General features: G+C 38.7%; 1 protein-coding gene across 4 annotated transcripts; it reads right to left on the bottom strand.

Annotated features, from left to right (window-relative positions):
* jcada (junctional cadherin 5 associated a) lies at window positions 1–25,599 on the bottom strand. Of its 4 annotated transcripts, none has more exons than XM_053511737.1 (4): window positions 25,514–25,599; window positions 8,337–8,784; window positions 3,160–7,226; window positions 1–1,840 (listed from the first exon to the last, which is right to left on the bottom strand). In XM_053511737.1, exons 2-4 carry the CDS (start codon window positions 8,669–8,671, stop codon window positions 1,806–1,808), a joined length of 4,437 nt encoding a protein of 1,478 aa, XP_053367712.1. In that variant the 5' UTR covers window positions 8,672–8,784; window positions 25,514–25,599; the 3' UTR covers window positions 1–1,805. The 4 variants fall into 4 exon arrangements, with proteins under 4 accessions (XP_053367712.1, XP_053367711.1, XP_053367713.1 ...); XM_053511736.1 differs by lacking the exon at window positions 25,514–25,599 and adding an exon at window positions 21,009–21,235; XM_053511738.1 differs by lacking the exon at window positions 25,514–25,599 and adding an exon at window positions 20,593–20,659.

Genomic DNA, 25,599 nt, shown 5'->3' with positions numbered 1-25,599 from the left:
ATCCATGCAAACAGTTTATTCATTAATACTTTGTTGTAATGTACAAAGAAAGCAACACTTTCCCAACACTGTGTTTCAAACCAGTTGCTTTGAATATGTGCCGATATAATAAACACTTTCATTCTTTAAAATACTCTAAAAAAATTATATTTTATTTTAAATATCATTGTTTTCTCCTGGAAGATACAAATATGCATTTTGAAATATAATGATTTTTATTATATAGTACCAAATGAAATAAAATGCAAAACCCTAATCCCCAGTTTTACATGAATGACTGCTTATCTCATGCTGACACAGAATTAATAATCAACACACAGCTACAGTGACTTACACAAGAACAGATACATACATACATACACACACACTTTTTGTATGAAACTAGAAAGGATTATTAAAGGAAATTATTACATTTTTAGCAACAAATACTCATTTGTGTTCTAAACCTAAACACTGACAACATTACTTATTTACTGTAAAATGTACACAAGACCATTTTCTTCAACAACCTCCCATATGCTTATAGATTAAATCATCATCTAGAGCGCATGGCCTGAGTGCCCAAAATCACCTCAACAACAATGACAGTGTGTTTTATCATATTAAAGTTCTCTTGTAGCTGTTCCTCAAGTTCCTCCATTAATATACAGTAACATTAAACAGTGTTAATGAATTACTAATAGCAATGGTGCACTAATAGGAGAACTTCAGGTGACGATTACACTGAGCATGCAAGACAGTTATCAAGAACACAATACTTTAACTTGCTAAGTGAGCTGTAGTAGCATACTGTATGACATACAAACAACACACAATACACGTTGACATTTCTGCGTCTGCTAAAGGCACACCATCATCTGAAAGCGCATTTACTGCACACACTCTGCAGAAAACTATACACGCTCCCATGTGACATTTGCAAAGTGATTGTAATCAAGCAAAATAGAATTGCACGATTAAATGTCAAGTAATTTAATAATGTTGCATTTTCTTTGTACAGACTGAGGATTGCTTGAGAAAAATAAATACACCTTTTTAGTTTTTGCATCTCTAACAAGATATAATATTTTCTGCTGGTTACTGAGAATTACAAGCTCATATGATAGTGAAAAAAAAAATTGCTGAAATGTATCACATGTTTGAAAAATGTAACATAATACATAATATAACATAAGACCTAATAACAGTTACATGGACACGCCGATATGAAGATCTAATAGCTGTCAAAATACAACATTCAGTTGTGCTTTTTGTTAATGAGCATGATGCTTTATGTTGCTAATGGATAAAACATTAAATATTCATTCACATTTGCTTTTTTTACACAATGGAAGACCCTTTTTTTCAGTTTATACATTTGCTCGTTGTCAACGCTTATATTGCGGGAGATTAGAAGTCCAAGCTGGCATGTTGTGTATTTAGTTTTAATTGCTTTAGAAACTTATTTGGTAAAAAACTGACAAACATCAACATGTGCTGGTGCAGATCAAACTATTTACAGCCTTTAAACGTAATACATTTTCATATCTAGGTTATATCTTCTCAACAGCTTCGTATAGACAGAATCTTAATTCTCATTTTATTAAAAATATGTTGTAAAAAATATATGCATAACATGAGGAAAGTGTCAGTTATTGTTTAGAACAACAACAACCACAACAATAACAACCATAACCAGAAAAAATGGAATTTTTAAAGAAAATTGAAAGTTTTGACTGATTTGCCAGCCAGGTCACAGTGACAGGACAGGACAGGACAGGACAGGACAATGTGGGCAGTCTGAGATGCTGTGCCAATGTCCAAGTTTACACCCTCTCAACTCGACTGGGATCATAAGAGTCTTGGGAATTAAAGAAAAAAACAGGTCAATTCAGCGACATTTTAACAGGAAACCATATTACTATCAAAATCAATCTATATTACTACAGAACACATAACTACAAAGAGCAAAGAAAATCCAATGCTAAATATTAATCAATAATATTTTGACTTTTAATTTCTTTTAATGTATAGGGAACTGTTTACTCTATTAGTGCTAAGTCACATGTTCTTAACGTTGCAACACACCAGTTTATAAGTCAAGACAGAATTATTAATTAGATGGTGAGTAAAGTGATGTGTCTTAGGAAATGACGTGATGTGTCTCATCAGTATGAGCAGATGCGAAAATGCAGGCGGGATTAAAATAATAGGGACAATACTTCCCTCTTGTGGTGAAAAACACTTATTGCTTCAAGATGTTTATTTAACTACCCAGTTTGTAGTCCAAGAGCATAAATGAATGTTAGGTCCGGACACAAAAAATGAAGATAGATTGATGGATTGGCTGACTGATTAATTTGAACTTATAAAGAACTTGCAGAACTAACTCTGAAGCCAAATACCACACACATGATCCAATGCGGTGGACTGAAAAGCCCTTTTTTGACCATTTCGGGATTTTAATAACAGCTTCATGAGCAATTAATTCAGTAAGAGTCCAACAAACTTAACTTCAACATTTAACTCACAGCCACTCACTGCTTTTGCCCCCTGTATCTTAGTTCAACTGTCCTTAGAGTAAAGAACATGTTTGCAAGATAACCACTGAGTGGACTTTTTAGAATACATAATCTCACACACATCTATGCCTAGCTAATGGGGCTGTGATTGGCAGGAGAGAGTAATGTCACCCATCCCAGCCAGACAGTATGACCTCGTATGTTGTCTCAGACTGCTGCTGCATCACCTATTTGTAATGTTCTGATGAGCAAAACTGCATTGTCACATCACCTTCTAGTTGTAATGATGAATGATAAAGGTTGTTTTCAATTGGATTTTAAACATTTATTTATTTATTTGTATATTTATGTTTTTGGCATAGGACAGTACAATGCTGCAGACTGATGTAATGAACTACTAGTCCAAGCTGCTAAATTAGCAAATGGAAATGGATTTAATGGATTTAATGGATTCATTATGTCTAGTGACATGTATAATTTATATTAATGTGCGCATTATAAAAAAATCTAATTTTCTGTGTTTAACATCAATTTTATTCTGAGACAGAGATGTATTTTCTATGCACCAAATAAAACAGCCACTATTATGCTCTCAGACTACCATGAATAAGGTCGTTTATTAGTAATTAATATCCATGTAAAATTAATGTGCACTAACCTGAAGCAGACTGAATGTCCTCCTCCTCAGGTGAATCTGAATCAGTGGTCATACTAAAGTTGTCCGGGAGTGTGATCTCTCTCTTGACCACTGTTCCACTGCGTGACTGAGGACCTGGGACTGAGCAACCCATGGACTCTGGGGAATGTATTGTCCTTTCCACTACTTCTTCTTTTGTCTTCTCTTCCTCATCCCTTTTTCCATCAATATCCTCATCTATCTTTATCTCAAAAGCAGCCTGCCACTCGTTTACTTTCATTTCATTCATCACAAATTGCTCCTCTTCTCCTTCTAATATGTTGTCCTCTTGAACTCTATTTTCAGTTCTTTCCTTTCCTATTTCCTCTTCTCCCCTCCCTTTCTGGATCACTTTTTTGAAAGCGCTGACGCATGACATTGACTCATCCTCCACGACAGGATTAACGTGCTCTGCAGACGGTTCTCCATTTCTGCACACAGAAGATGGGTGATATACGATGGACTTGTCCGGTTGGCCTTCACACAAGTCTGCAGCCGGCATAACCTTTTTCTCACCTCCACACACACTTAAAGTCAGATCCTCATCTTTAGTCACTGGAAGTGATAAACGCAGTTTATTGGGTGGAAATTCAGGTATATCTAACACTAAAGGAGCAGTATGACTCTCCTTGGTGGATGTGTCTCCTGTAGAATCACGGTCTTCCCCAATCGCAGTATTACTCATCTCCATCAGTTTGTGTGTGTGGACTGATGTCTCAATCACTTGCTTATACTTCTTACTTACTTGCTGTGTTTCTTTATTTGACCTTAATTTCATGCACTGACTAACAAATTCAGGCTTTTCCTTACTCTGTTTGCCATTATGATCATCTTCCTGATCCTGTTTGCAATCTTGACCGACAACCAAAGCTTCAACTGGTACAGCAATGCCCAGGATCCTTGCTGCCCTCTGTTCAATGGACTCATGCACAGGAATTCCTTTGGCACACTGAATTTGATAGAGGTTGCTAAGATCTTCTGTTGGCATGCTATTGGCTTTCTCTTGACTAAGAAGAGCCTCCAGATGTTCATCTGCTATAGATTTTTTATTGATTAGATATGGACCATCATCATCATCATCATCATCATCATAGTCTGCCATAAATGTAAAATGCTGCCTTCTGACACCGTAAATGTGAGGTGACCTTCCTGAGTCAGTGTTAACCTTGCTGTTCTCTGACACATTCTTGTGGTCAAACCATACATTACTATTTGAGAACTTATGATTTGCACTAATGTCTGGGCTGTTTGCGTTTTGATCTCCTCCACTATCTGAAGATGTAACATGTGCAGCGTCAGCTTCTGAGGTGTCAGAGGGACTAGTCAGCATCGGAGACTCTGGGCTTAAACCTATAGGTGACTCCAGTTTCACAGAGTCTGGAATCGCTGTGTAGACTGTAAGTCCAACATCCTTCAGTAACGACTCCTTTGGCACTGGAATATCTAACACGTCCATGCTCAGGTCATCCTGCACCATACTCAAGCCCTCATAATTGACAAACTCCCCATCCATGTCCTGTCTTGGTGGGATGTCACGAAGAACAAAACTCCCTGTCAGTGTAGACAAGGCACTTCCTACTTCCCTGAACTCTTTACTCGTTTGAGTCACACATCTGTGCTCTAAATCTAACCTCAAGCCCAAGTTTTCATTCTTTAGCTGTGGCTCAGGACTGTGTGGCTGTTTAAACCTATGTGCAGCCAACTCAGGTTTAATAAACTCTGTGCTTGTGTTGTCTACCTCTAAAATGTTTCTCAATGCCTCGTCCAGGTCCTCTATAGCCTGATCAGTGGCTTTTTGTTTGGCATTTTGATCTTGCAGTTCCTTGTTAAAAGACTCCAGCTCACCAATGGCATCCCACGGTCGCCTGTTTACAGGTTTTAACAAGAACTGGCCAAACGCCTCTTGGCCATTTAGTGACCGAAGTTTTGGTGCATTCTTTCTCAGTGGTGGCTGGCGATTAGGAGATGGTGGTGATGAAGTTGTTACAAATTGATCTGGGCTTCTTATATTTGAGCTGCTATCCATTTTTGTTTGGGAAAATGCACTGTTGCAGGAAAGGCTGATATTCTTTTGGAATTTTATGGGACACTTGTAGTTGACACTACATTCAGTGCCTAGCCCACTGTCTGTGGACGATGGAGGGTCATGTGTGACCTGGGTTTGAGGACACTGTGTATTTGTATTTCTAGAACCCTCAAGAGAACTTGTCTGAGTCTCTTGATTTTTATACTGTTCTCCTGGCCAGGATCCTGCATAGCACAATTCTTTGTCAGCATTTGCTTGAAGAGACCAAACATCTATAATCTCTTTCCGAAGCGGAGCTCTTTTGGACTTTTTTGTGTTTAAAGAGCTGCTGGATTGTATTAATTGGTCATTGTTATTTGCACTCTTTGGCATTTCCTTGCTACAGCTCGGTGTCATTGAATTTTCTGTAGGTAATACCACCAAGCTTGAGACTTTTTCATTGTTATTAGGATCAGTAGCTCCTTTATTGACTACCATGTTTATTGGAACTGACACTAAGCAAAACATTGTCTCTTTAATTTTCTTTTTGTTTTTCTTGTTTTCAGCTGCTGTTTGTGCCTCAAATGTCTTTACTTGTGTTACTGTCTCACAGAATTGTTGGTCCATGCTGGATTTCTGTTGTGATGATGTTTGGAGGGCATTTGGATAGTCAGGACTGGTTGGGTATCTGTTGGAGTTTTCATCATTGGTTGTTTTTGAGTTGATCACCTCTCCTGAAACCTCCTTATGCATGACTGCTTCATTAACACAATCACTGATATTGCTGTTACGTGCTTCTGTGCTGCTGAAAGATTTTCCTGTGAGCAGGAAGGCACTGTCATCAGGAGACTTTTTAGATATGGAGGTGATGGGGATGTCTTTTCTGATACTCCTGATTTTGTCAGCATCTGTCAGTGAGTTTCCATCCATTCTGCCTCCTGATAGATGTCTGACACGTGGATCATCAAAGGGGATGTACTGAACATTCCCTAAGTGCTCCTCCCCATAACCAGGGTATGCCTGTCTCCTACATGGCATACTCCTTCTCCCATCCCTATAATTGTTGGGCCAAGCCATTCCTGTTTGTCTCATGAACCATTCCTGGACCTCGGCCATGGCAGGCCCTTGCATGTATGTGTCTCCCCTGTACTGGTAGTTCCCCATGGAATTGGCATAAATCCTGTGCCCTCCCCTGATGACAGGTTGCCTCCTATATGAGGGTGGAGGGATGTAACCTGGGGGCTCCATGCCAGAACCAAGTTCTTGTGCAAAGTAATCCTGTCTGGAAAAGGGCAGTGGAGTTCTGTCTCTGGGCACAAAATCATTAGAGAGCATCTCTGAACTTCCACGCATCTGTTGGTGAACCTCATATGATGGGGGTCTAAGAGGTCGGCTAAAACGAGGCTTTGATGGGGTTACAGACTGTATGTCTGACCGGCTGTTCCCAGTCCATCCTCTACCTTCCCCTTCACTGAGACTGCGACCTTGAGGTACCCCCGACTGGTGCCCATTTATTCGATAGCCTCCAAATTGATCTTGGCCAGAGGATGACATGCTTAAGTACTGGATGCTGTCCGAGGGCATGGCCATTCTGGGTAGGGACTGGGATTTGGCTTTGGTCCTGGGGGGAACAGCACCCTCTGCTGTTCGAGGCCGACGCTGCTCCTGTGCCCATTTTTCAGCTTCACTTTCAGACACATGGCGACCTATTCCTACAGCTGGACGCCACTCTTCTGTTCCCAGGCTTTGATACTTCCTCTCTGCTGCCATTTTCCACTGGTAGAGGGCCAGGTCACGCTCTCTGGCACGTGCACTGTCTGCTCTGCGTTGTCTTTCACGACGATGCTCTTCAGTGGTTAATGCTGACTCTGGCCTTCGTTGCATGCCCTCTGCTTTATGTGGGCCACCTAATTTCTTTCCTTGCGGCTCCCTGATGTCTGTATAGTCCACGAGCACATTGAAGTCTTGACCCCGTCTCCGCCAGAAAGATGCATCACGGTCTGGCCTTAGATGAGTGTACGCTTCTCTGTGGCCATCATGAAATCTGCACCACAAAAAAAAAAAAAAAAAAGAAAGTAGGTAAAATAAATACAGTAATACAAAATAAAAAGTGGGATAGGTTTCACAGATTTTCCTTCACCTTAAGTATATTTATACCGACAAGTTCTGTATTTGATATTTATATCTAAAAAATCATCAATATATTTTTATTTTCTATATTTTCTTTTCATTCCTTTATGCTATTTTTCCCTTTATAATGTACTTTGTTCTGTATTCGAATTCATGAAAGCTTCAAATAAATATCATTTTAAATTATTATATTATATTATAAAATGTAATTATGAATGTTATTATCTATGATGTAATGTACATTGAGGTAACTTTTTATCAGTGACCTGTTTTTAATCTTGTAACTAAATCTTATGCTGACTCCCCCAAAACAACATTAAAAGGCTTAATAATTAATTCTTCTTTTTAAACACTCATGTCAGCACTGCACTGACTTTACCTACAAAACAGCTGTGCTGCGGCACAACATTGTTCACATTTGAGTTTTAAAAACTATTTTATTAACACCAAATCTAAAGAAATGGAGTCAGAATGTGACACAATCCTAATGGGATTTATTACATTTCACAGGTGATCATTTAAGAAGGGGATGATCATTGGGTGTTACAATATGGTACATTTTATAGCAAAACAGTCGTGTGGCAGGAAATTACCAATGTATTTTAAAATATCTATTTAACAAAGCAAAAGTGTGTATCACAGTAGATTAAGCATAAGTACAATAAAAGAAACTGAGTCATTAGAAGTTTTTGATAAAGGAGAAAAGCCAATACTCCAAATATATTTGTGTGTTTAAAAATATACACAACTCAGGAGAAGATAAGAAGAGAAATTAAAAAAAATCGACTGCACAAAAAGGAAGCGCACACTGCAACTATCTTGTCCTGTAACTGAGGAAAAGTCCTTGACAGCTGCCACCATTATATAATATGCCTCATCAACCCCAGATAACTTAAACCTGAGCTGAAAGAAAATGAAGACTAATGTGAAGAAATGCGGGGAGATTGTGTATGTCCTTGAGTCAGCGAGAGTAGGTACGTGTGTAACAGATAAAAGTATAACGCTGTAAAACATTTCGACTAACCCACTGTCGCTGGTCAAGGTGCCTCCTGGTGAGTGTCCATCAACTATGTTAGCATTGTCCTCCTCTGTCCTCTGTTTCTTGTCCCTGATCTCTGTGTCACTGGGGCCACCCTGAATTGAAGTCTGTTTCACACCACCATCATAAACAGAGTCCGCTTTATAGCCGTTCGCTGCGCCATGTCCCGTCCGCTTGTCTGTGATTTCACACCGACTGTTGCTGCGCGTCGGCGGACGCTGTTCATGAATCGAGGATGATGATGAGTGCGATGGAGGGACATTGTTGTTGCTGCTGATTTTGTATCCATGAGAGATAAGAAGGTCCTCCACACTGTACATGGCTAAGCAGGAGTGTGTTGTGGTGCCCAAAGTGTGTATGCGGATGTCGTCAGAGTTCTAAACGTTTTCCAGATGAGGCGTGTCTACGAACAGCTGCACCAGAGAGGCCATCACTGTGAAGAGAAATAAAATAGGATGGGGAAAAGTGTGAGAGGGAGAGAGTGAGAGATTTATTAATATGATTTTTTTCCCTCCCCGCCCCCCCCAAAAAAAATCCCTTTGATGTGAAGACTGCGCCCCCTACCCAAAGACGAGACTGTCAAACTCCAAAAAAGGCCCTACCTTACAACAAGAGAAGCAATTCTCAATGGCTGTCTGCCTGCCTGTCTGTTCGATTACCCATTCCCATTCCCCTTTCACCCCCCGCTTCTTTCTCAGCACAGTAGTGATACTCTCTCCAGCCCACTGAAGTAGAAGGGAGCATGCCTCATGCACACTGACCCAATTAGAGGGAAAAATCATAGCTGCCACGTTACCTCACTGCTGACTATACAGATAATCAACGAGGATTTAACAAAGCCAGCAACATCAGAGGAGAGAGTGAATGAAACGAGAATGAATGGGGCACTGTCATACTAATGAAGACTTATACTCTGTGCTTGCTTCCAATGTATGCCTTGAAATGAATCCATATTTATGTGAGCCTGTGATGAAAATCAGAGCAGTGAAATATACCAATATGATCTTAATCTTTCTGACACCTTAGCCAAACTCAACCTCAATCTGACTGGGTCTCAACAACCCTTTGAACAGCCTGAAACAATAACCCTTTTTACAATGAGATAAAAACAACATATATCAGACTCTACCAAATGCTAGGAGTTTCTTTTGGAAGTTTTTGTGGTCTTTAGCTCTCTCAATTGTTACTTTTGTATATAGTCCTAGATTTAGTGCCCATTATCCCATACGTGGTCATGCGACTTGAATGACAACAAAGAACCTCGGAAATCATGCAACAATTTGCCTCTGTGCATTCTTAGGATGCTCTCCGGCATCAGTCAGCAACGGCAGCGCAGGGATTTCACAGCAGTGCTAGCAATAGCTAAAGCAAACCGCCTGTCTTTCTTCCTTCTTCTGGACCACCAAAAATATAGGCGGCTAACTCCTTGCCATCTTCCAGAGCATAATCCAATGTGACATGACATCCAAATGCAATCTGACCAAAAAAACAAACAAAACAACAAACAAACAACAACAAAAAAAATGTTGACCAATGTCAGTGGTAATGTAAACAGAGTCTTTGTATTTCTCCAACTTGTGGCTGCACATAATGCACATAAAAAAGGATCATTGTTGAAAGGCTGAGAAAGAGATGAGGTTGACATATTTGTTATACCAGCTCTCTTAAAAATAATGCTTTTAATATCCGCAAATTAAACTCAACTTTAACTCAAACTAAACTTAAAATTAGGTTGGTTGTGGTTACACTTCTATGAGACTAGTACAACTGCTTCGAACAATTCTTTATCTTTACCATACAAACACCAAAGAATATTTGTCGATCATCTGATAAGTTCATCTTTGTTCTATTCAGTCACAATGAATCTGAATCCTATCCAGGGACCACTTAGTGCAAGGCAGTAATACACCCTGGAAATACTCTAGCACCAAAATACTTATCAAGACTATGAAAAGCACAATGGTAGCTCAGTTTTAAACACAAAGCTGCCTGGCAGGTACAGAAAATTGCTTGTTGTGGGCTGTTGCACCCAATCACACACATTTTTTCACACAACTAATAATTATTAGTTTAGAAACTGACAAGTTTTATTAGTGAAGTGATGACAGGGCTTTTTAAAACAAAACAAAAAAAATGCACAATGAAAAACTGAATGTTTAAAGATGATGAAACTGATTTTCCACCTTAACTTTTAAAATCTGTTCAGAGTCACAAGTGGTAATACGGATCACAGTTACAACCAAAAAACAGAACCGATTCAAAATAAGGGGTTATTTATAGCCCTGAACTAATCACTAATTGTTACGCATTGGGATATCAGCATCTCTTCACCACCTCGCCATTTTGCCTTAATATCTACTGCTGTAATGTAAACTCTTTATGAAAGAAGGTAAGATTTCACCTCTATGTCCTTTATTCTACCTGAGAACATCCGCTCTTTCAGACGCACATATGTGTCAGTGAATCTTTGTAAAATGGATGTCTCTGAGCACAGAGAACACTAATGCGATTATCTTTATTTAAGAACCTTAAACCTGTTAACCTCGGAGGATTGATTCTTGACTTTCTCTTGGTTGACCCAACCTCCTGTAGTGTCTTAAATAATGCTAAATCTTCTATGTAAAACAGTGATGCTGCTGCACATACTGCAGCAACAATGCTTATTTGTGTGATCACAAGCCCTACTTTGCATCCATCAGTTTGAATCACGCTACTTTAGACACACACTCTTCCTTAGAATTCTGTGGGTTTAGTATCTTAGGCACAGAAATGAAAAAAGTATGCTCGAGTCAGTAAGAATGTCTAAATTATGGAAAAAAGTACACGTTTACTGGATACAAAGCCAGCAAGACTCGATTCATCTAAAACCTTTATTACAACTGTATAACCCAAAAGCAAGCACTATTTAAATTCCAATGAACTGGAACTAGAAAGGTCTTGCTATTTAATACAGCAATTTAAATGTTCTGTTTTTTGCTAAAATAAACTGCAGCTGCCACTGCGCTTGGAGAATGAAGCAGGCCTGTTGTTATGCTGAGTAATACAGAAAATGCCTGTTGATTTTTTTAAAATGCCTGCTGTTTTAATGATGACAAACAGCTTCTCACTGTGTCTTTCAGAAAAAAAGTGCAGCTCTAGTAGATTTAGATGATAACCCTTTTTTTTATTCATGCATTGCTTTTTTAGCTATCATCAGGCATGCTAAAAATAAGCAAAACCACATGCAGACTGATGAGATCATGCGTCTACAGTGCATGAAAACTACACTGAGAAGGAATAAATACATTTCAGAAGAAACAGATGCAGGCTTATGTACATTTTACAGTAAGCTGCACAATCCTAAACAAATTTAAAGACAACAAGTTAACTCTCAACGCTGCATGAGAGATTGACAAAAGCAATCTCTCATGCAGCCAATACTAAAAGGTGTACACCGAAGTTTGGAAGAACTTGATTCTTTTGGATCACTGTCTGCTTTAGTTCATTTTATTTACTTATAAGAATTCTGATCAATTCTAAACAAGGAAGCTATGACTTTGGTTTTGCTCTTCTGTAGGCTGTGTGCAAAGTCTTTTGCTACCTCATAAATAAACCACACATTTTTAGGTCTGAGCTTTTGGAGGGCATCTGGTCTCTTCCTCACACTCGCCTTCCCATCAGGCTTGCAGAGAGCCCAGAGCTGCCTCCCTGACAGTTTGGTGTCAAGTGCTTATTCTTAGCCTTGTTGAGATTTGTGGAGTTCATATCAAACAACAGGAGGATGGAGGAAAAAGTGGTGCAGGTACGAACAATGATGTCTGGAAAATGCGAGCAAATCTGTTGCTAGGTCTGAAATGTCCAGAAAGAAGGTCAAGTGTTGAATGTTGGTTTCTTGATTCAAGTCAAAATGTTTAACAAAAAGGTTGCAGTACTGAAGTACCAAGAAAAAAGCTTTGGCTGGATATAGGAGAAAAATATCTGGTTTTCAGATCTATACCTGTTATTAATTCTTAACATGTTAGACAATAACACGTCTGTCCTGTCCTTCAGCAAATTTCCATTTCAGCCGCACCTAATCATTGTTCTACAGGCTCGGTTACAATCAGGCCCTGACACTGCCCCATAAGATGAACAGAAACACACACAGTTTGGACCACAGTCACTTCATTGTTTCCTTTATGATATCAGAAAGTTCAACGTCTCCTTCCTGAGGATATGAGAGTAGTGCAGCATGTTGAGAACATGTGACCATGGCTAGATCCCAGAGAAGAGGAGCAAAGTTAAGAACAGAGTGACCCTTCTTATGAGCCACATTAGATCCACATTAGATGCTAAACTTTAATATCTGGGAATCTTTTTTTTCCTGTTCATTGTGTTTTAAAATATTTATGTCAGGCTAAAATATAAAGTTAGGGAACAAGATTCTATTATAGGGAGGCCTTACAGTTCCACATGTTCTTACTGCGTCTGTCTGGGTTTCCTCAGGGTTTTCCAGTATGGGAAATCCTCCCACATCCCCATAACACCAACTGGTTACTGGTGTGTAAATGTGTTTATACCGTTCTTTGTGATAGACTGGTGATCTATCTAGGGTGTTTTCCTGCCTCATATCTTCCTGAGAGATTACAGATTCCACCATCCTGACCAGGATAAAGTGTCTGAGGATTCCTGCAGTCTGTCTTTCATGCCCTGTTGCATGATGAGACTCTTAGTCGCAGTAAAACACGCTAAAGTGCAATTTTAAAGAAGGTCATATATCAGTGAATGATATCACTGCTTGCACATTACAGGAACTCGACTGGGAGTTGCTGCCACATCCCCTGTACACTCCAGACCTCACTCCAAGTGATTTCCTCATGTTTAATTTCCACTTGACCTTAAACAACCATTAGAAATTCAAATCAAAACCTGAAGTAAAAAGTCAAGGACATGTTTTTATTTTAACCATCAAACCATGGGCTACTTTCAGAGCTGACTGAAAACTTCAGACTAAACTGCCTTTTAAAGGGGTTTCTAAAAGTTGGCCTAAAGGCAAAGATTATAATATGTCAGATAACAGCCCACCATCAGAACCAAATCCTGCACACTTCTAACTGTCTCCATCTCATGTTAGATGCATCTGACACCTCGCCCTCAACGTGATAAATCCAGCCAAGTGGCCCCCGGCTTTCTTTATGCGCAAAGATACTCTAATCTGTGCCTTCAGTGTGAATGCTGATGCAACCCACTACCCTTGGTTTGTTTAGGACTCGTCCATGGTTACAATATTTTCCTTTTCTGAAAAGCGGACTTTCCAACAATGGAGTACAAGCAGGGTGATGACTCGGGCACTGCAGAAATGCTTCCTGATTACATTGGCACGCTTATCATAGGATTGTTAAGAGAGGAAATAATGTGTTTTTTTTTCAACACATTACATACCACAGTGCCAGGTTTCTGCTGCACAAAAACAGACATGCTCTCCATCCCATCATTTCACAATAATGTTTAAGACGTTAGTGTGTTCTCAATATGTCATTTATTGTATTTCACCGTTAAAAGCAGCATGGAATGTTGAACCCCAAAGGCAGAGTATGTTGATTCAAAACTTATTTCAGCTGCGGAGTCAGCAGGTATGCTGTAACCTAAAACCAACAGAGATCTCCTCAACACATTTATCTGGATCGGGATCTGGATCTGAGTCTGCAATTAACTATCAATAATGGCTGATATTTCATGGTCATTTGGGACATCACTCAGTTAATACAAACACTTACACTCGCAAACGTGTGTATACTGAAGGAAGCAAAACAGGACATAGTTAAATAATCCTATCCAACTAAAACACGGGATAACATTTACAGAGAAGTACTAGCTTTGGAAGAGGGGACAGCTTTGGCAAAGATGTGGAATTCAGGCCTCACAGGTCAATATATCTTGATGTAAGCAGCACTGGAGCCTATAAAAATCAAAGTACTGAGCTTGACTTATTGCGTAGCCTATTCTGCAGCTTGCTTCTAGATGCAAAGCTGCTTCTGACCTGCTCAGCATGTCTGTACGTAATTAGCGTGCATCAAGGGCTTTGGACTAGCACAAGACGTCAGTGACACAGTCTATCAGCTCAAAATGCTTATATCACAGAATGAGCAAACAAAAGAATTCGGATAATTAATGTTTTAGAAAGCATTTAAACAAACAAATTTAAACAGCAGAAAGACTGAAACTTTAAAATGATTAAGTTATCAATAAACCATATTATACATTATCCTCTTCATTCTAATGCAAAAATTAAATCTCTGATCACGATTTCTATTCTGCATGAAGATTCAACACAATGACAATGGCCTATCATTATTTTCCACCACTGAGCACAATGACGACATTGTAATTAACCCGACGGGTAGAAATTACACAGGAGTAGGTGAGTGTTATGCATGTGTCTTCCATATGGTTTTAAGTTCTCTAGTATGTCTAGAGTTTGTCAAATCATTAGGCAACAAAAGCAGGCATTCACCTTTCATCACTTTTAATTGCAACTAATAATCCAGCTTTATACTAATCTACATATGGTAGCACTTTCCGTGCTATCACAACCAGACGGCTTTTAAAAGTTGTTAAAAGCTTTATTTTTTTTTCCACTGAAAATGACATCAGGGAGGAAAGGGCTATTCTTGGAAGTTTCAAGAGAACTGCAAACACCCCATTCATACTGTATATTCTGATTAAGAGTGATGAAGCTTGATAGAAATTTTCTCCTAATTCCTCACTATCTAGGAATAACGATCCAGTCATAAAAACAACCCCAAAATTATAGTACCCCTGCTCGAGCTGGGATTTTTAATAGCTCAAATAAAACTTTCCTGACAAATAGTCTAGACACCCAATTTAAAATTGCAGTTTTATTCCTTTTTTATTGGAAGAAAATTGCACTGTCATTGTACTTCTTATTCTCATTCTGTCTTTACAAGCAGGTTATTTTTGGTGTGGTGTCCTAGAAAAACTAGAAGGTTTCCTGCACTGAAATATATTTCTAGTTTTCATCTACCTCAATCACAAGGCATACATTTATAATGTAAAAATGTAAATGTGAAACTTCCACATTCACTGCTGCACAGGTAATTTGAAGTACAGTATCTAATTACAAACCGAATTGATTATGGTCTGACAAGCTAAGGCAGCTGTGTGTCTAGTACAACTTTATTAAAACCTGACCTTCACAGTGTGAGGAAATCCCACTTAGCTAGTAATCTTTAGGCAGTCTGGACACGTTTATGAAACTGTCTCTTGTCCTGACATGATCTTTGCAGGAAGATATCCTGGGTAAGAATTTTAAAAAAGAAAATATAAAACATGTCCTTGTAAAGTTATATAAATTGCATACATGATTTCTTAAGGCTCAAGTATTATAAAAGTTTTATATGTTTGTTTGCCAGAAGGGAATTTCCAGTACACAATTGCAATGCTTCTAAAATTTACTTTCCACTTACCATGCCGTCCACCTGCCACATGACAGCGTTAATCATTTCTCCAAAATGAATTTACTGAATGGTTAAAAAACAAACATTAAAAGTAAACAAATTATTTAATGTTTCACTCTGTTGGTGTACCTCAGGGAAATAGATAACTTAAATGCAAAACATGCAACATTTATGAACTTGCAATATTTTCTCACTACCTTCCTTCCACATAACGTAAGAACAATAAGTCATTTATTGATGCTGTGAATAAGTGCAGACTCCCATTTCGACTCCACAGCGATCTGTTGAATCAGTGGGAAAAGACTTTAAAAACAATGAGTCATGGAATATCTTTGCAGTGGCTTTGGTGGTGTTTGACCAGCCATTTCCGATGCAGCTCCAGCTAAAGACACACTCTCGCTTAGAGGGCACTGTGCTCTCACACTCCACACTCGCAGCAGTGATAACAATGAGCAAAGTGTGCTTAGGGCATACACATAAACGGACACAATGCAAGTCAATTACAAAACTCTTTGGCGCACACACACGAAAAAGGCATAAACACACATACACACAAACACAAATAGACATACTCCAGCTTTTCCTACTGCCCTCCCCACTTTTCCCTTTTCTCACAGCCTCCCTAAGGGACTACAGTGTCTCTTACACAGTACTGCCACTATCTCTACTTGTTTTTGTGACTAACTGAACTAAAGGGTGAGAACTGGTCAGCTAACAGCACAAAACTCTAGGGACCATATTGTTAAATCAAAAGAAAAATGGGAATTGAGCTATCTTGGCCCAGTCTGCATAGGCTTTAGTGCTCCAGAGTCAATATTGCACAGAGCGAAGCTTTTTATTTTATCTATATAAAGCTATTATTGGCCTGTTTACATCAATGTTTCTCAAATTCTCATTTAGGGACCCCGGGGTCTGTAACATAGTCCAAGGAAGAAGGCCAGGAAATTTTACACTATTTTAAATAATGTAATTTATATTAACATGATGAAATGCTAGGAGATTTTATTATCAGTCAGACACGGTCATGTAACCTATGATTCATACATATGGTTTATGTTCTATATAATTATGGAAATTAAATAAGCACTATGCAAGTTTTCTGCCCAATGCCACCAGTAAGACAAATTACCACTACACGGACAACATTTATGCTTCACCCCAACTTTTTATTTTTGGTAAAACTATGTACACATGCCTTTTAAAAAATGCAGAGCCATAAAATGGAGAGGGGGAGCTTATTTCCGGGCCAGAAAAACTAAATAGAAAAATGTAAACAACTAGCTAATTCTATTGCACGTAACTGTGTATCCTTGAAATTGTTTTGTCATTATGGGTCCAGAAATGTTTAAAACCTCTTAATTGTGCAACAAAAATAAGATGTCATGGTTCTGCTTTAAATTTTCAGTGATCGATTTTTTTAAGCAATCCTCAGGAAGAAACTGTTCTCTAACCGTCTGCCTCCCCTTGGAAAAACTCAATGAGTTAGATCCTTGTGACTTTCACACAATGACTCAACTTCAGCAGAATTAGATAATGAAATTTAGCAGACATTTGGAAAGAAAGAGCTGACATCAAGCACAAACATGAAACACTTCCTCATCTTTTACCAGTAATGCAGGAAGACACAAGTGCTCAATCCATTGATCTTTAATAAAGAGGAAGGACGTTTGCTGCTGTAGGACATTAAACTAAAGGCGTATTGATTTTAACTCTGCTTGCAGATGCCGTCTATACACACACAGTAATCCTTCAACAGATGACAAGAAACATGTAAACAAGACATCTATGAAAATTCATTTTACACACAAATAAATAAATAAATAAACAAACAGGCAATTCAGCTATATATATATATATATATATATATATATATATATATATATATATATATATAGCTGAATTGCCTGTTTTTCAGCTTCACCGGCCATGACCCATCATCCTTGGAAATAACCGATTCTGTCCAGAATGCACAAGTTTCTAAATGGCGCAACAGAAATGTTTTTTTGTTTTTTTTGGCAATAGCATGACATTATAAAAAATTGCATGTGTTAAAAAGCCACCAATCTGACTTTTTTTCATGAGCATTTCAAACACACTCCTTGCACCAAACACCTCAAGCGCAAATTAGTTACACACCAGCTGTGTGATCACAATTGCTCAAGACTTGGGAAGCGTTTGAGGCAGTAAAACATTAATGTTTTTTTTTATAATCCTACAGGAGGTACACTTTAAACTATTCACACACTGCAGAGCACCCTAGAATCCCATGTGGTTGAAGTGAATTATTTGCTATGTTTGTTTATAAATAATAATTGTACTGGATGTGCTGCACAGTGAAAATTTAGCTTATTGTTTAAATAAAAAAACATATATATACTCTTAAAGAAAACTTAGGGGTAAACTTTTGTGTTTGAAGTTATTTTGTATTTTTAAATGCCTTTGGTTTTTTAAGTGAGATGCATATGGAGTGTGCAGTCAACTTGCTGCGGCTCCTCACGCTGCTCCAATGTTTAAGCAGCCCCTACTTCTGCCTGTCACTAGATCTGCACCATCGCTGTAGATGCTCCACAGTCTGATCCGGGGTTTCAGTAGTCCTGAGCTCGACCTGATGCACCTGTGTCCGCCGTGGGCAACACTGCCTACTGTTAAATTAAGTGAGGACGCTGCCTTCTCTTACAGTCTGTGAGTGCCTGTAACAAGCTGACATAAAAGTTGATGTTGACACTGCCTACTGTCGTACCTGTACTGTTATACACACCTGTGATGGACTGCATGTGATGGAACTACCTGTGCAAACAAGCAAACACACAAAAAGAATTTCTGCTTTATGTATATATAGATAGATAGAAAATAAACGCATGTAGCACACTGCTTTTATAGCAGCTTCTTATGACTATTAGTGTAAAGAGTGAAAAAGCCACATGATAAATACTTGTGTAACTGTGCTTGTGTATTAATTACAGTAAAATCATACAGTGTTAGTTGACCAAGTATAGAAATGTGCTTTGGATAAAAACAGACCCTGCTCATTTTGCCACGTATGCCTTATATCCCACAAGTTACGCGACTTTTTGGCATTGTCATGCATGCTTGTTTCTCTCCTTTCTACTCCTATAGTGTCTATAGTACTGCACATTCTGCAATAGGGACTTTGCATTAATCATTTTGACAAGGCATGCTATATGCAAATGAACACCTTTAGCACAATGTCAGATAGGTTTCAGATAGGTTTTCTCTGCAAAATGATTTTAATCATCATTTAATCATTCCAGTCAAAAAAAAAAATCAATTAATTTGGCCTGAATGTGTACAGTCCAGTATTGAAAGACCGAACATCACAGATTCTTGAGTTATATATCACAATATATTTGACCGCATCATCCGACCCGTCTCTGTGAGCTCAATGCTACATCTATAATAAATTTCCACTCACAGCTGAGAGATGATGCAGAGATATCATAGTCATTGAGGGTTCAGGGCATGAACTAATATTCCATAAAAGAGTAATCCTATAAATTTAATTGACCTTCATTTTACCTTTAAAAAGCATACCCTGCAATCATCCTGACCTCTAGACAACCTCTGCACACTTCTTTTTTACCAAACCATTCAAACCTGAGACAAAATTTACACCTCATGGTTTGTGTAAATTCTGGGAAATTTGTAAAGAACAAGAAACAGATAAGGTCGATTTTTTTACTTTACAATGCGGGGATCCTTTTGTAAAACATTTTCACTGTTTCACTGCGAGGAAAATGAATTGAATCATTACGTTATCAGATTATTAATGTAAGATTGCTCAAGCAATCACTCTATTGTTCTACTTAACCTTTCTTCCTTTATTATCTTCATTAATTCCAGTCATTTTCTTTTTTGTGTGCCTCATCCACTCCTTACATTTTTTGATATATTGACCCTGCTCCACCTTTTGATTGCCTGTAATGCTGGTGTAAATAAGTTAGCAACTGTCCTGTCAGTCGTTGGTTATTGTTGTTTGTCATCCCTCTTTTTTTTTCTCCTTTGAAACAAATAGCTGAATGTTCACCAATTGTGACGATACTCTCCTTGCCAGCACTAAAGTGTCCTCTGCTGCTGTTGAGCAAGCACACTTCACATTTTTTTCTGTAGGGAAACTAATAGAAAAGCCAAGCATTATAAAAATAATGAAGAAAATGATGAAAAAAGAAAATCGTAAAATGATCTGGCAAAAAAAAAAAAGAGCCAAGATATCTTATGACAGTTTAAAGATTTTGTGAAAAGTAGTAGAGGAGGAGCTTTCTGTTTCCATGAAGTCTCACCCCTTGAGTTGTGGACATATGGCAGTGGTCTCTAGAGCCACAGAGAGCACACTTAACTGAGGATCTTTCTCTGGAGAGCCTTGAGAGGATGAAAGGTCGATGAAACCCTTCTGAACAGTCATTTCCACTAGGACAAACGAGACTAAGAGCTTTAGGGGGCTCACACTTCTCCAGTGTGAGACTGAAGTCTCTCTCTGTTACACACACACACACACACACACACGCACTGTCAAAATACACACGGTTTCCCTTTTGAAGTAAGGGGGTGGTGTCAACACACACACACACACTAAGGCTAATTCTTCCACAGCTGCTCCTTGACCAAACGCAAGCAGAGAATATTTACCATTTCTGATGCTCGTAACTCGGGCACTACCCACTCCAGTTCCCTTACTCTATACAGTCTGGTTTACATCATATCAATAAAACAACTTCGGTTAAAAAAAAAGACGATACTGAAGGAAAACTGAAAAACAAAACAACAATGATGCGGGAAAACAGTTTTACCTCCGAGTCCTCAACGTGCCCTCAACATCCACATCTAACCGCTACAGTATTCAGTCTCAGTCTGTCAGAAAGTTGTTCAATTCGCACAAACGCCACTCTAATCATGACAACACACTTTCCTTTCTCTTGTTCACCCCCTCATTTGCTTCCTACCCAAGAAACAAGCAGAAGCCCCACACGAGGTCCGTTTATTACTCAGCAGCTGTGTGTGAAGGCTACGCGCTCGAGCTTCGCGCGCACGCGCCCCTTCCTCGCGCCCGCTAACGCCACCGTCACCGCGACTCATCGCGTTTCACCGTCCTCGCGCGGAAACCCTCAGCACCGCCAGCATGGCCGCTAGCGACAACGCATGAGTATGACTGAGGTGGAATCACGACAGGGAGAAGCTCAGCGCCGCAGAATCATGCCTCACGTACCTGAGCATGGGCTGTGCAGTTTCCAACGCTCAGCTGGACTGCTGTAGTCCTGATAGTCCTGGGACGTGGATGCACGCACATACACAAGCAGCAGTGTGTGTGTGTGTGTGTGTGTGTCAGAGAGAGATGGTTGGAGGAGTACACCCTCTCCCTCAGCGCCTTCCAAATGTGGTGAAATCAGTTACTTCCAAAGTAGCAAAGAAACTTTAGCCTAGAGACCAACACTAACACACCCCGCTACTGCCTCACACACACACACACACACACACAGTCTCTCTCTCTCTCGTTGCAGTACATCTTGTTACATCCTGCTACCTTCAGTGTACACACATGCATGCAGTGAATAGACAAGTGAATAGAAGTTTTAGGATAAAAATGTATGCTCCAAAAATGTTTTTTTCAATTAAATTTTCGCACAAGTAATATTAACACATTATAAGTATTAATACTGTACTTCTTATAACTTTGTTGACTTTCCATTAGTGACTTAATGAGCAACAACTTGCCTAGACATACAGTAGGTTGTTCTCAGCAGACCTTCACATAATAATACAAGTATCATTATTTTTAAAAGCTCAGAGACCTGCTGCAGGGTATTTGTGGTTTGCCAGCACAAAATGACCAAAATGATCTCCAAGTGTCTTATGATACTGTAGATGTTTTCAAAATAAGCGCTGCCATTTACTTCTGGTCATCCATAACGCACTACTGATTTGAGGATCTAATTAGCAAATTAAATCGATGCTGCATCACAATATCCTTGATTGTTCTACAGCTTGGCTTTTAAATAAAATATAAATATATTGACACGAAAAAAAAGACGTGGGGCAGCACAGTGGTATAGTGGTTAGCACTGTGGCCTTGCACCCCCAGAGTCGAGGTTCGATTTCCACTTCGGGGTCTATGTGCATGTAGTTTGTATGTTTTCCCCATGCTTTGTGGGTTCAATCTGGGTACTCTGGTTTCCTCCCACAGTGCAAAGACATAGAGATTAGGCTGTGTGTGTGCATGCCATGCGATGGATCGGCACCATATCCTCATGCTATAAATCTACTGAAAATGCTCCAGCCACCCCTGCGACCCTGTATACAGGATAAGTGATATAAAAGATGAATTAATGAATTAAATAGACATGCCACTGTAATATCAGAATAGTTTCACCATTGCATTGTGTTACATTTTTACATTCTACCATCAGAGTGGTGCGCCACTTGTAATACACATAAAAGAAAGCCACCAGAGCTTCACTCTAATACACCCATGCCAATTTGAACTCCTACCCTTAGATGGAGGGGTGGCAAGGATCATTGGCAAAAAAGGTTTAATTTTTAATAGATGGGAACAGGACTCACAGAGACCTTATTGCACAAGGCCTAGAATCAGAAACGCCCTCTTTTACTAACATGTAATTATTCAAATACAAAAAACAGAATGAGTGTAATCAGTCCATGTCTTTTCAAATAAAAGGATTATTTGATCTGTGGTTCCTGCTATCAGCATATACAAAAAGAAAGCCACGCATTCTCCCAAACTCTACATACCTGAGTGTTTTCCTGGCTGACTGTTGGCAGATGGAGGAGAGAGCTAAAAAGAACAAAGGCTGATGGATTTCATAATATTGACACAGATGTTGCACATATAACTAAATCTGTGTAAGATGTTCCTTAGAAAGTGTGTTGTTTGTATCTGGTGGGCGAATCTCAATCCGTAGCCCACCTGAGTATTCAAAAGGACAATCACAAAGGGAGTTAGTTCATGGTAGGGATGAGCTTGTTTTTGGTGTTCACTAGATATGTTTTTAGAGACACCACAGCATTTGCACATCTGTAGGGTGGACAATCAGGGTCATGGAACTTTAACCACTGTAATGCTTGTGATAAATCCAATTCATTTCATATTACCTACTGGATGCTTATCTTACTGGTGCAAATCTAACCATTAGGGAGGTCTGTTTCCTCACCTCACACATCTCCTGTGGCTACTTAAGTTAAGATAAACAAACTTTAGGAAACTCATACCTTGTGGTACATGGAAGTAGCATCCGATCTGTCTCCAATTATTGTGTGTGTGTGTGTGTGTGTGTGTGTGTGTGTAATATATAATACTACTGTATAAAACATGAAACCTGTACGGATTTTAATGCCAGGATACATAAACCAAAACGAATAATATAACCACAGGCTGACTGGCCTGAATAAAACTTAGATTTAAACACATACCAGGCAGAAATTTTTCAAGAGAAGGTAATGAAAATACCAATAAAAGTAGGATAAACATTGGGTTCATAACACAAAGACTGTACTGTATATTACAGTGTGTAATGATGTTTATTAATTCTGTCTTAAAAATCCTAAATCATAGCAGTGGCACCATTTTAGTTTAAATATCTAGATAGTTGCACCCAATTAAATATCCCTTGTGTACAGTAATGTGTAGAAGTCTTAGGTCACCCCTTATTTCTTCACATTTTGCTTACACAGAGTACATTCTAGTACTGTAGTCTAGTGGAAGAGTTCTCCAGGTTTCCTGAAAACCTTCTTGGCTCTCATGTTTCACAAGGTTTTGGCTCCTATTTTCAGTCCAGTTCCTGTACCTGAGCAGTTTCAGAGGAATGCTTTTTGTTTGCTAAGGCACAGACTACCAATTTCTTTACATAATATAATCACAACAGGAAACCAGATAGGAATTAGTTACAAAAATGTTTACACTAAATATTGATTAGAGCTCAGTAAAGTCCTGAATCTCAAAATCTAAATCAAACCATAATGCAGCGTTAAATAGCTTGACAGTAATTGATGTCAAATTGACGTCACTACGCATGTTTCTACTAAAAAGAAGAATTCATATAGATTGTGAAGTTTATACAAACTGGTCTATGTTCTATTCATGATTTGGTAAGATATATGACATGATATGCAGCAGTATGGCCAAGATGTTAATCTGTTCCTAACGTCATATGAGAGGAATTCTGGTAGGTGGTTCGATGCTTCAAATTTCTGATTCACATCTGGGTGGGAGTTGGATTATTATACATCCTGCAGCCATAATAAAGGACCAGGAAATGGTATGATGCAATATAATGGCATACAGTATCTATGCTCCCATTTCCTAAAGTGATGAGCTCCAATAGACTAACACCAGGAGCAGACATTAGTGTGAAAGTGAGAATATAGTTGACTGTAGAATTAGTAGGAATGTGCAAGCCATGTGCAAGTTACCATAATTTTTATTACTACAGTATATTCTCCCTTATAAACACAGATCTTCGAATAAGTTACACTGTGATATTTTCCACCCATCACTGTACTTTTGCTATACAGTGATTATCCTGATAAACCATGCAGCTATAATATCATGCTAAAAGCATGAACAGTAAAAAAGCCAGACTGTGGTTTCTTGAGTAGGAAAGCATGTCTGGCGTTCTCCGGCCCCTCACAAACAGAATGTTGCCAAACTGAAATCAAATGAAATAACTACTAGTGTTCAAAGACAAAAAGTTACTGAAGACTGAACTCAGGCTTTCTTCTCTACTGGTCTAGCTCAAACCTATAATTTACCATAGTTATTTTAGAATGCTTGTATTGTCCTGTGGTCACTTGGCTCTATATTATCTCACCAGTACAGGAAATAGCTCTATAGCCAAACAGTATTATGAATCGTCCCATTCCTCAGCCCTGTCTGGGCTGAAATCTCTGATGACCACTACAATAATGGCAGCTGACACATGAAACCAAGCAACAAAATGGAACATTTTTAAAATTTTTGGGTTGGGTATTTTTTTTTTTTTGTGTATAGTGCAATGATTTGAATATTGATCTGTATTCTTAGTGAAATATATATATATTTTTAATGTTTTGTTTATACATTATTTTTTAAGCCTGGTGAAGCATAATGTATCATAACATACAGTAACATACTACCAATGACTGCTAATGTCATGTGTAAAAACAAACAAACAAACAAACAAACAAACAAAAAGATTAAACTCAAACAGATCAAACACCTGATCAGACTAACAAAACCTTCCAATTTATTTCTGATTCAATAAAACTTTTTATTATTATTTTTTAATATATTGATCAGGAGGAACATTAAGAGTAATAGTAAATAGGAAATGAATCAGTCTGATCACAAAAAAAGCCACTGCTCAAACTGCTCTCCAATTTCCAGACAGATCATCTAATCTCTTCAGTTTTTCCTCTGTGGAACAAAAAAGGAAAGACTCTGATTCATGACACAACAGCCTCTTTGTTTAACTAAAATGAAAATTCATTGAGTACCTCTAAATTAAGCCACAAACCTAAATAGAGTGGGTGCTGCACAAAGCCTAATTTAATTAGGCCTTAAATTAATGAACGCTTCAACAGAATGCTGTCAAAATATGAAAGGGCTTCTGTAAACCCCAAACAGTCCAAACACCCCTTCCAAACACACACCCACACAAACTTACACAATAAACACACAAAGTGGATATTTGTAGTGCCATGGTGGTTTTGCATACTCACCCACCACATTATATGGCAAGTAAATACCCTTAAAGCGACAAGCAGACCTCCCATGATCCACTTCTCCATTTCCACCTTGACCACAG

Source organism: Clarias gariepinus, chromosome 14 (assembly GCF_024256425.1).
Source record: "Clarias gariepinus isolate MV-2021 ecotype Netherlands chromosome 14, CGAR_prim_01v2, whole genome shotgun sequence".
Classification (NCBI taxonomy): domain Eukaryota; kingdom Metazoa; phylum Chordata; class Actinopteri; order Siluriformes; family Clariidae; genus Clarias; species Clarias gariepinus.
The sequence above is the reverse complement of the archived record's forward strand: the minus strand, read 5'-3'. Positions and strand labels throughout refer to the sequence as shown.

Bases quoted from the DNA above. Each gene is read 5' to 3' on its own strand.
- jcada (XM_053511737.1), bottom strand. From the start codon at position 8,671: ATGTACAGTGTGGAGGACCTTCTTATCTCTCATGGATACAAAATCAGC. The intron at 7,227-8,336 runs GTTAGTCGAAAT...TTTGTGGTGCAG, and splicing joins ACCTTGACCAGCGACAGTGG to ATTTCATGATGGCCACAGAG. The intron at 1,841-3,159 runs GTTAGTGCACAT...TTAATTCCCAAG, and splicing joins GGACATTCAGTCTGCTTCAG to ACTCTTATGATCCCAGTCGA.